Here is a 12,219-nt window from a genome sequence, read left to right on the forward strand (position 1 = left end):
AAGTAGCGAAAACTGATCAAATATTTTTAAAACATTTTGTTGAGGTCAGGTGAATTTCAGTGTCTTCAAGACTTGGTAAAGAAAAAAAAAAACAGTGTAGCTGCTAATGTGTTCAGAATGTGACCAGACCATTTTGTGAACCCCCTTTATTTTGAAAACATTTGTAAAATGCAGCAGGGTTGGTTAAAGAATTATTCAGAAAACGAGAAAAAAATTAATATTTTAGTAATATTCATTGACACTTGTTTTTATATTTCTGCAGCAAATAGATCTGATGAATGCATTCATAGACAAGGATGGGCCCAGGACATTAAAGTTTTACTATCAAGAAGGGCCATGCCCTGGTATTGAAGGTAAAATCTATAGATGAATGAAACTGTGTAAACATTAAAACTAAAAGTATGTATTAATGATCGAACTGAAATTGGTTTTCTGAGTCATACATGTTATATGAACAACAAGTACTACACATACTAAATATATGCTAGCTAACTGAGTATTTACCTGATATCAAATACATTACACACCCTTGTGTATTTATATTAACTATAGAACAGGAATTCAATTTTTGTATCATTTAGAGCTCAGTATGTTATTTGTATAATATGTACATTTTATGTTTGTAAATTGATATTTGGATTCAATTTTGGTATTTCAGAATGTGGGCGCACATTTTCTGGTGTCAGTAAAGGAAGTCCTGTACAACTTTTGTTTGCCACTGATTGTAAAAAGGAGCCTCTCACAGGAACTTGTGTGTACTTCATCAAAAATAAAGCTGAGACACTCACAACTAGAAATATAGCAGAGGTATATTTGATGAAGCATATGAGTTATCAGTCGTTTTACTGCACAGTAAAATAAATAGGTCTGGTGAGATTTTTTCAGACTATTGGTGGATTTCCAATTATTATGAAGCCAAAAATGTCATTGACCTAGGTGCCCCTCCCCCCGCCCCGCCCCCCCCCCCCCCCCCCCCCCCGCATCCTACAACACATTTTTTACTGAATGACAGTTTTTCTTCCTGTATATTGTAATTAAGTCATTCCAGTCAATAAATAATATATCAGTTGTCTAAGACACAAAATAAATTCAGGCAGGAAGTAGAAGGTCATCACACAGAAATAGATGTATTGTTCTTTCCCAGGAGATGCAAGGAGGTGTGTTCACTGTGAAGGACAAAGCTGTGTTGCCAGCTTTGAAGGATCTTCTCACCAAGGTGTATTGCCCAGCAATGGCAGGACTGGGGGACTGGGGAGCTCTGTCGAGAGCTACTGATGGTGGTGCTACTAGGCAGACATTTCTAGACAATTTAGATAGATTTATACATACTATGGAAGGTATGTGTTACTGTGTGCTTTTTTCCCTAAGCACCCATTATTGTTCATTTCATTGTACCACCAGCGTTAGCGCTGGCGGTACACATGGTTTCGGTCCCGTCCGGATCGTTCCGCCGGCTCCGCCGGACGGCTACCGTTACCGCTTCTCCTCCTAGACGGTAAGGGCCCCCGTACCCATCTCATGGATTTAGGTCACCTATAATCTCAACTCGTTCCACGTAAAATTTGGGCTTTGTCGGTATTGGGGTCTGGGTGTGGCACTCATTACAATGCACCCTTGTCTAAAAATGGCAAAATTAAATGCTAATTATCTACCCTACGGAAGGAGTTATGGGAAAAATTTCTATAGACGGCTTTCCAAAAGTCATATGTGTAGATTTCAAATATACCCTTGGATTTGACCTTTGACCTTTACTTCAAGGTCAAATGGGCCAAAATTTTCAAAAAAATGAAATTTTTTACGAAAAAAATTTTTTTTGCCCTGTTATTCAGACACTACACAGACTTAACCAATAATATTATTGGAAAGTGTTACCCTTCAGGTCATCTTTCATCTCCATGAATTTGGAGTCAATCGGTGCATTTTCACGGGAGTAGCGGCCATAAGATACCGAAACTGAAAACTGTCTCTAATTCGGGAACCGTTAATGCTAGAGACCCATTCTTTTTTGCATTTTGTAGAGCATGTAAAGCCCAACACTGGAAGTGGTCTCGGTTTTTTTGTATTCCATACGGTTTTCGAGTTACGCTGTATCAAAAAGTACATATTGGTGGTATAAGCAAAATGTGCAGTACGGTAATGGATAATAAATTTTGAACTCTGGAAAAATAAAATATAAGGCTTGGCAAAGCAGACAACTTGTGTTCATAAATGACATTATTTCATCAAATTTGAACTTCTGAAACTTCAGAGCACCTCCTATTTCAAGAATTTTGACCAAAATAACATTTTCTTTATTTTAATTAATTTTTTCTGTACGAAATTTAAGGCACATTATGGTAACTCCAAAATTAGTCCCTTATATCTCCAAAACTGGCAGAGATAGGTCCATAGTTACTATTGAAGTTGAATAGGAAGTCATATACTGGCTATCTGTCTGTGACCTTGAAATTGACGTTTGACCTACTTTTCACCATGAACTGAACTTTGCAAATTTTGCTTCCCTTTTATCTCCAAAACTGGCTGAGATAGGTCCGTAGTTACTATTGAACTTGAATAGAAAGTCATATACTGGCAATCTAAATGTGACCTTAAAATTGACGTTTGACCTACTTTTCACCATGAATTGAACTTTGCAAATTTTGCTTTCCTTTTATCTCCAAAACTGGCAGAGATAGGTCCGTAGTTACTATTGAACTTGAATAGGAAGTCATATACTGGCAATCTATATGTGACCTTAAAATTGACCTTTGACCTACTTTTCACCATGAACTGAACTTTGCAAATTTTGCTTCCCTTTTATCTCCAAAACTGGCAGAGATAGGTCCGTAGTTACTATTGAACTTGAATAGGAAGTCATATACTGGCAATCTATATGTGACCTTAAAATTGACCTTTGACCTACTTTTCACCATGAATTGAACTTTGCAAATTTTGCTTTCCTTTTATCTCCAAAACTGGCAGAGATAGGTCCGTAGTTACTATTGAACTTGAATAGGAAGTCATATACTGGCAATCTATATGTGACCTTAAAATTGACGTTTGACCTACTTTTTACCATGAATTGAACTTTGCAAATTTTGCTTCCCTTTTATCTCCAAAACTGGCAGAGATAGGTCCATAGTTACCATTGAACTTGAATAGGAAGTCATATACTGGCAATCTAAATGTGACCTTAAAATTGACCTTTGACCTACTTTACACCATGAACTGAATTTTGCAAATTTTGCTTTTCTTTTATCTCCAAAACTGGCTGAGATAGGTCCGTAGTTACTATTGAACTTGAATAGAAAGTCATATACTGGCAATCTAAATGTGACCTTGAAATTGACCTTTGACCTACTTTTCACCATGAACTGAACTTTGCAAATTTTGCTTTCCTTTTATCTCCAAAACTGGCAGAGATAGGTCCGTAGTCACTATTGAACTTGAATAGGAAGTCATATACTGGCAATCTATATGTGACCTTAAAATTGACCTTTGACCTACTTTTCACCATGAACTGAACTTTGCAAATTTTGCTTTCCTTTTATCTCCAAAACTGGCAGAGATAGGTCCGTAGTTACTATTGAACTTGAATAGGAAGTCATATACTGGCAATCTATATGTGACCTTAAAATTGACCTTTGACCTACTTTACACCATGAACTGAATTTTGCAAATTTTGCTTTTCTTTTATCTCCAAAACTGGCTGAGATAGGTCCATAGTTACTATTGAACTTGAATAGAAAGTCATATACTGGCAATCTAAATGTGACCTTAAAATTGACCTTTAGCCTACTTTTTACCATAAACTGAACTTTGCAAATTTTGCTTCCCTTTTATCTCCAAAACTGGCAGAGATAGGTCCATAGTTACTATTGAACTTGAATAGGAAGTCATATACTGGCAATCTAAATGTGACCTTAAAATTGACCTTTGACCTACTTTTCACCATGAACTGAACTTTGCAAATTTTGCTTTCCTTTTATCTCCAAAACTGGCAGAGATAGGTCCATAGTTACTCTTGAACTTGAATAGGAAGTCATATACTGGCAATTTACTGTGACCTTGAAATTGACCCTTGACCTATCTTACGAAGAACTTAAATTTGATTGTACCATATATATTTTTTGCAAAAGTTTAAAAATTCTTGTTGATTGCATTTTTACAGCTTGTCAAGCACAAAACTGGTGGCTGTGTCCCTTATTTTGTGTATGTGGGGGTCTATACGAATGCGCTTGCTCCAGCTGGTGGTACAATATTCGGAGGCGGTATCGCCTCTCTGATCCTCTAGTTTCACATCTATTCATTTTATGTAATTTTATGGTTTGACCTATTTCACTATCACAGTAAAGGAGAGCTACCCTTTTTATTTGTTTAGACAGATTTTGTCAAAAAATTTAGATGATAATAATAATAATAATAATAATAATAATAATGATAATAATGCTGCCTTAATGTAAATATATTATCTATAAAGTTAAGGATGGTCAGGCATTTTTTTAATAGCTGTTTGCAATTTGGTTTCATGTAATCCTCTATTGTGTTATGATGTCAGGAGCCAACCAGAGTATCTGTGGAGCAGTGCGTCTGAAGGCCAGTCAGGAGGTGGACCTGTCCAATATCTCCTCTGCTGATGACTGCATGACTGCAGCAGGCAACCCAGAAACTGTCTCAGTGCTTGAAGGGTTGGTTTCTGGCTGGGGAAAACAGATTGAACAGGTACAGTACATCACAGTTGAGCAAAGTATGTGGCTGCATGCGTGTAGATTATTACAGATCAGTTCATTTAAAATTAAGTACAGTCTAAGGTGCATGGCTGTGTGTGATTCCATTACCAGTAAATCTACACATGAATGGTTTTTCAGTTATGCTGCAGTGGTTGAGTCTGGTAATTGACCAAAACAATGTGTCAGGCTTGTTCAGGGCAGTTAAAATATTGATTTTTAAAATACCAAACTTATACATGGTGTTAGTGCCATTCTAGTATCCATAAATTGCAGGTATTGGCAGAAAGTGACCAGATGCGCAAAGAAGCGGATGACACGGGTCCACTGGCAGAGTTAGAACACTGGAGGCAGCTAACTGCCAGGTTTAACAGCATCCTGGAGCAGATCAAAGGCCATGAGTGTAAAATGGCAATTCACATCCTCAACTCTGCCAAATCTAAGGTCCTCAAGGTATGTGTTGCTCAAGTAATTTCATAGACAGCATTTATCTTTTAATTCTGTAGACATTCCATCTCATTTCATTCACAGTTTATACTGGAATGTGATGGTATTTCTTGATGGTGGCTAAAATAATGAAGTTGATTTCCCTTTGCTAGGAATGGAGAAGGTTAGACAGCAGAATCACAGATGCAGCCAATGAAGCAAAGGATAACGTGAAGTACATGTACTCACTGCAAAAGTTCTGTGCACCACTGTATGCATGTGATCCAGTAAGTCTCTTTTTGCAATTAGTTACAGGCATGGTTTTAATTTTTCAAAAATTTTCAAGCTTATTCAGAACATTTAATGCCACTATTTCACCCCCATACTTACAAGACAGTTTATCAAATTTCTGTCATAAGCTCATTTAGAACTTCGATAAAGTGCAAGGTTAAATATTTGTAAAGATTTGGACAACACTTCAGAAGGTTATCTACTTTAATATTATTTATATTAATTGAACAATTCTGCATGATATATGAGAGAGGTTATAACCAACAGGCCAAAGGTTATACAAACAGATTTTATCTGCTGTGCAGTTTTCAGTGTTGATGTATTTGTTTATGTTCATATCAGGTGAGTATGGCAGAAGGCATAGCAAGTCTGATCCATGCCATTAGGATGATCCATGGTATTTCTAGATACTACAACACCTCAGAGAGAATGACCTCACTTTTCATTAAAGTAGGTGGTATCAACACACTTTATCGATATTTAACAATGAAAAACCGACAATTAATGTACTGAAATAATGAGCTGTCTATGATGTCTGGAAATGATTATGTCACTTATCAGGATAAGTAGCAATTTCTCTATTTCACAAATATTTTAAGTTAAACAAATATTTTTCGTTTTGGGCACACCAGATTACCCTGGATTGCCATTGTATAAATAGTAGGCAAAATCATAAGCTAAATATCCATAGTTGCTGAACTGTCAGCCTGGTGGCACAAGCAAGGTAACCTTAAAGTGGAATGAAATTAGGAATTATAGTTTTAAAGACAAACAGCTGAATAAATGCTACCATAACTGTTATAGGTAACCAACCAAATGGTCACGGCATGCAAGAAGTACATCACAGATAAAGGCATGTGTAAGATCTGGGAGCAGGACTATGACTCTTTGATGGAGAAGATGAAGGAATGCATCAACCTGTACACAGAATACCAGAAGGCCTTCCAGAGGACCAAGAGACAGATTGAAGAGACTCCTGGAGAAAAGCCATTTGAGTTCTCCGAGATGTACATTTTTGGAAAGTTTGATGCCTTCTGCAAAAGGCTCGAAAATGTATGTTGTGAAAATATTATTTGAAATGGAGATGATTTAAGTAAATGATTTTTTTTTCATTCTGCTGATATGTTTTGATATCCTGAGATTGACTTGTGCTTGGCACTAGTTGAACCCATTTATTGGTATCTCTGCCTCTGTGTTCATTGATTTTTTACAGTTACTGTTATTTTATATTTTCTGAATTTTTTAAAATGACAAAGACTTTTACATTTTAATGTTGTTTATTGTTTCAGATCATGGGCATGATGTCAACCCTGCAGTCACTGAGCAGCTTGGTCACTTCTAAAATAGAAGGTCTGGAGCCCATGGCCAACAGATACCTCATCATCTACAACAACATGAAGAAGAAGCCGTATGACATCCTGGACCACAGGAAGATGGACTTCTCCACAGATTACAAGGAGTTCAAACGGCAGATTGGGGATCTGGAGGTAAACTAGACTGCAATAAAGCTGTCGTTATTACTACTGCCCTTATCTTCAGCTTTCGTAGACATTTTAGGTGGATTACAATGTTTTTAAAATCTTGTTTACCCAGATCACGTACCATATTGGTTAAGGATGAAGGGTTTTCTTGTGTTTGTATCTATACAACTGAAGTAAAGCTAAAAAGATTATGCTTATGGTATGTTTCTTGATTCTTACATCCACTGCTTACATCAACTGTCTTTTATTTTTAATTGGCATAAAGATCTTTCTAGGCATTAGCTCTGTGATAAACTATCTTAGTATATAGATTCTTGTTAACCATGATCTGGTTGCTCTCCTAAATACCAGGAACAGTTACAAGACTTTCTAGACGATAGCTTTGAAAGAAGCCCCACTTGCCATCAAGCCTTGAAACTTCTTGTTAGGTAGCTTTTTCTGTTCTGCGTACTTTACTTATCTTTTTCTTTGCAGTTATTTGTTCATGGCGTTAGTTTTGTTCGGTTGGGATATTGTGACATTTTTCATTTTGTACAACATGCTTTTCTTTTATTACCAAATTTGATTTACAAGAATTATTTCTATTTTTAATCTTTTGCAACTATTTTTATTACTATATTTAGATAATATGGTAGTTTCTCTAACACATGACTCATTGATAAATAATTTTTGCAACTTTCAAAAAAATGTTTCCATTTTTATCATGAGTGCTTAGTTCAGATTGTCTAACTTCTTCTAATTAAACTAAATTTTATATTGTTTTTTTACTTATGCCTCCTCAATGTTTGTACAATATTTCTAGGATTAAATTGTTTAAATTGACTTTCCTGTATAATTATTTTTGAGATAGACCATGTTTTGCATTTTTAAACATGTGTTGCAATGTTGATTATTGTCAAAAGTGCATGTCAGTCTGCTTCTCTCATGTCTATCATCTGTAAGTAATTAAATTCTTACATTCTACAAAGTCTACATCAATAGCAGGTACAAGTCTGTATCAGTTGATATCACTATGATGGCTGCATTGGAATCAGAACTTATTTTTGACTGTTCATATTGTGAAAAAGAGGATTTCACTTCTATTGATTACATACCTGCTTGGTTTGCAATTCTGGAACCTTTCTGCATCAATTGTAAATCCATCTTTAGTGCTAGGACATCAGGACTCCTCACCGCAGACCAACAATACCTTCAGCTCTGACCCATATTTGTCTTGCTTCCATTCATCAAAAATAAGATCATTGTGGATTACATCAAGACTTATTGGGGGTTTTTGCCAAAAATTCCTGGTGGTCACAAGATGTGCTAGCAATTAAGGGATCCACGTCTTGGGACTTCTTGTCCTTACTCTTTCTTACTTTTTTTCTGTTTTGATGACTGTACGTATCTGTAACAAAATCAGCATGGTTAGAAGCTGTGCAAGGATATGCCAGGCCAACATGAAAACTTTCAGGAATTTGGATGAGAGAATGGAAAACTGCATTTCCCTCGATGTCGTGTATACTGCCTGTCTGCCATGATTGTCACAGTGTGGCCTTTTTTTAAGTATGTGGAGCAGTTTTCTCTTCAGTTCTCACTGGTGTCCCATCAGCAGTGGCAGGGCTGTAGTTACTGGGCCAAGTGGGAATGACAATGCCTTCTCCATACATACATCATTTCTGATCGCAAGTTGGTGGAAAGTGTTTCTTTTTGCGACAAGTTCTTCTGTCTTATTTGAAGAGCTGGCGACATTTGTTTTCATTGCCACTGATGCAAATGTCTTCAACTGTAGTCTTTTATTTATTTATTTATTTTTAATTTATCTATTAGCACCTCAGGGGTGAAAGACGTAAAAAAGCACGTACATAGAATCACAGGCAGTTTAATATTCAAACCTGAAAAGTTGCCACCCTGTGACATTGCTTTGTGAAACACCCCTTTAGCAGAATTCACATGTTTTGAAAATATGGACAATAAGGTCCACATTACAAAAAATGGTAATGTTAAATGTCAATCCCTAGATGTCCGAAGAGTGAGCCTTTTTGATGGTGTTTTGACCTAAAACCAAGTTGGTTGTGATTTTAACAAGGCTTTTCCCATTGTGGAATGATGATATCACTAAACCAATCTTGGCAAAACCAAATTATATCATAGACTTTCTTGGCAGCTGCTAGATGGAATGTGACAATTGTGTAGGCTTGTCCAACAGCTGCAGTGGCCTCCTGAGATATCTTCAAAACATGCATAACGGTTGCATTGTCGGTGATTGGGGCAATTACTGGTGGCATGTATTCCACAGTCATTTAACTTTCATTGCTTAATTCTCTCCCATGTAAATGAGACCCAACATGCATGTGGAAGTCTGATGTTTGTTTAAGGATTTTTTTTAATCCGTCTGGGCTTGACATTTTTTAATGTCTGTCCATGTCATTTTCTCTTCTTTCACTCTTTTCCAGTGTATTAATTTGAATCCATTGGGGCAGTTTGGAACAATTTCGTCAAGAATGGCTTCGTCTTCCCAATCATTGATAAATGTATCAAGTTTTTTTTAGCAATTTATACCATTAAGTTCTGAGGCACACTTTGGTAATACACTCATAGGCTGAAGAAGTGTCAGTGCCTTTGCCACAGTAGTGATTGAGCTGACTCAGTTGTCTGCTGGAGAAAAAAGTAACTGAAAACTATCTCTCTTGTTCTAGATTTGGCATTGATGCCTCAGAATCTGATAACAGTAAAGAAGGCATTGCACCTGACATTAATGGGCAATCCATGACTAAGGATGGTGCAAAATCTGCATCATCAAATACTTGGTCATTGTAGGGGAAGATCCCTGTCTTAGCAAACCCTGCTGTAATATGATGTATGGTTGTCATTTCACTCCAGGCTTCTACAATACTGGGGGTATCACACAGGGTTGTGGTCTTGCCTGAATTAGAGCCTAACCAATTGCTTTGGACCTCAAATATTCTTCTTCATGGGCACAAGTAGGAAAAGGCCTTAATTACCCAATCCTTCAATGCAAGAAGATCAAACATTGGGGATTTCTAACCTGCTTGTGTGTCCCTGGCTGTTTCACCTACATTTACCTGTTTGTGCAACAACCTTGCCTGGTTTCTGCACCATTGTTATCCCAGTTTCATCAATATATATTTATCTTCTTACTTATAATCCAAAAGTTGTTTTCATTGCTTCTCCAAGTTTCTGGAAGAACATGGCAACATTGGTTTAGTTGGAAGCACTTCCTTGTCTGATGCTTGCTGCTTCTAGGGACCTAATGGAAATGCTCCTGTCTTTTAAGGTAGCCAGAAAACCATTCAGCTCCTGTGCTTCCATTTTCATGCCATGTCTGAGGCATTGAGATGCCAGTCTTCTCTGCACACTGGTAGGCCTAAGTATGAACATCCTTTTGGCACCTCGCAGACCTGCTGAGTCATGAGAAACACTATGCTCTATTTATTTAATTATTTATTATTATTTTTATTTATTTATTTATTTATTTATTTATTTATTTATTTATTTTTGGTTAAAAGAGTGAAGAAACTTGGAATTCCTAGCTTGAATGTAGGAGAGAAGTGTAAGATCATCTTTCTCCAGTTTGGGCAAGAAGTAGAGAACATAAGAAAGGCAAGTTTGATCTTCATACGTTAATATAAATTTGAATTGATACATCTAAAATATTTGAACTGTTAGGTAAATATCAATAGAATTTTTTTTTTTTTTTGATAATATTTTGATAAAAATTAAGTCTGTTAATTTTCTTAAGATGAAAGAGATGTATTGTTGTTAGCTTCAGTTCTTCTACCTTTTATATAAGTGAGCTTCATTTTTTTTATTATTATTATTTAAGTATACATTTAAGTATTAACTTATCTCAATATGGTACCTATGTAATTGTTTGGCCATAGCCTTTGTAAAGTTGTGCTAGAACTAATAAAGATGATTATTATTATTATTATTATTATTATTATTATTATTATTATATCTCTGTTACATTTGCCATGTAGATGTACATGCAGCACCGTGATGATCCTCCAGTGCCCAGAGACATGCCCCCAGTGGCAGGGAAGATAGCATGGGCACGCCAGTTAACCAGAAGGATCACAGAGCCCATGGAGATATTTAAGGTGCAGTCAGTTGCCCGTTGGTTTACGTGTTATTTATATGAAGACCAATGACTTGCTCTTTGCGTGTATTGTGAAAAAAGGGGACAATGAGAAATGTGTGAAAAGAAAATCATGCCCTTCACTACACTCTTATTTAAGGAAGGGGTCTGTAAATTATTTTTACCTTAATCAAGTTGTAAGAAATAATCTTGAAGCTCTTTCCAGGAAACACCAGAAGTGTTTAAAATAGAAGAAGGCAAGAGAATTATAAGAAATTACAACCGTGTGGCCAGAGTGCTGATGGAGTTTGAGATGTTGTATCATGATGCTTGGATCCAATCTGTGGCAGTGGCTAAAGAAGGTTGGTCTGATGTTACAAGTTATATGGGATTAATATTAGCCAAAAATGTTTCTTCTGGTCAAATGTATATATTTTTTTTTCAATGATTTATGTTTGCAGTGTTTTTAGCCACCTTAACTATTCAACTAACTTTATTATTCAACTACATTTGTACTCTTGATTTCATGTTGTAGAAAAATAGCAAATAAACAGCTTCATAATTTTATGGTCAGTTTTACAAGATGGGCTGTTATTGACAGAATAATAAGATAAATAGATTATGATTTGAAGATAAAAAAATACAGAAACTGCATATTGGTTAGAAAGACTTAGGGCCTTATCTATGGTACTATGGGAATGTTATATGCAGGTTTGAGAGTTCCTGTACTGGTGAGGCACCCAGAAACAAAGACTCTGCTGGTGAACTTTGACCCCCTCATCTACCAGGTCATCAGAGAGAGCAACTGCATCATAAAGCTTGGCCTAGAAGTTCCAGAGGAAGCTAAAATGCTTTGTCATACTCAAGATCAGCTGAAAAAATACCAAGAAAAAATGCAGGCAAGTGCCAGATGCCCTGTTATGTTCTTTTTCAGTGACAAAATTTTGTTTAGGTACTTTGTACTTTTGTCTGCAAGTGTTGTGTAGTTAATTTTTTTTAATGCTGATGTAAAAGGCAGTAGTATGAACTTTAATTTAATGATATAATGAGCACAAAAATGTTTTTACATTTAGGTTCTCTAAAACTACTATGGTAGTAAAGTTAACATTTATAAGGTTTTTCTTGCGCCATGATATTACGTAGTTTTAATATGTAAGACTGAAAAGTGCAACTATTCATTTTATTTTTATTTATTCAAAATAGATAAATACCATTTTTAGTTTATGCATGACAT

The 12,219-nt window shown here is 36.0% G+C and overlaps 1 protein-coding gene across 2 annotated transcripts in view; it reads left to right on the top strand.

The window, feature by feature from the left end:
• LOC106178862 (dynein axonemal heavy chain 8) overlaps nt 1-12,219 on the top strand; it is a 72,317-nt gene that overhangs the window by 1,163 nt on the left and 58,935 nt on the right. Inside the window, exons 4-17 of one of the 2 annotated variants that reach the window (XM_087018687.1) lie at nt 263-353; nt 659-807; nt 1,145-1,337; nt 4,538-4,701; nt 4,983-5,159; nt 5,306-5,419; nt 5,766-5,873; nt 6,228-6,476; nt 6,713-6,910; nt 7,256-7,332; nt 10,414-10,507; nt 10,888-11,007; nt 11,212-11,347; nt 11,697-11,884. In XM_087018687.1, coding sequence (XP_086874813.1) covers nt 263-353; nt 659-807; nt 1,145-1,337; nt 4,538-4,701; nt 4,983-5,159; nt 5,306-5,419; nt 5,766-5,873; nt 6,228-6,476; nt 6,713-6,910; nt 7,256-7,332; nt 10,414-10,507; nt 10,888-11,007; nt 11,212-11,347; nt 11,697-11,884 — 2,058 coding nt within the window. Of the gene's footprint in view, nt 1-262; nt 354-658; nt 808-1,144; nt 1,338-4,537; nt 4,702-4,982; nt 5,160-5,305; nt 5,420-5,765; nt 5,874-6,227; nt 6,477-6,712; nt 6,911-7,255; nt 7,333-10,413; nt 10,508-10,887; nt 11,008-11,211; nt 11,348-11,696; nt 11,885-12,219 lie in introns of those variants that run through there. The other variant, XM_087018686.1, reaches the window with a different exon arrangement.

This window comes from Lingula anatina, chromosome 7, assembly GCF_051362555.1.
Source record: "Lingula anatina isolate TDL-2025a chromosome 7, LinAna3.0, whole genome shotgun sequence".
Taxonomy (NCBI): Eukaryota; Metazoa; Brachiopoda; class Lingulata; order Lingulida; family Lingulidae; genus Lingula; species Lingula anatina.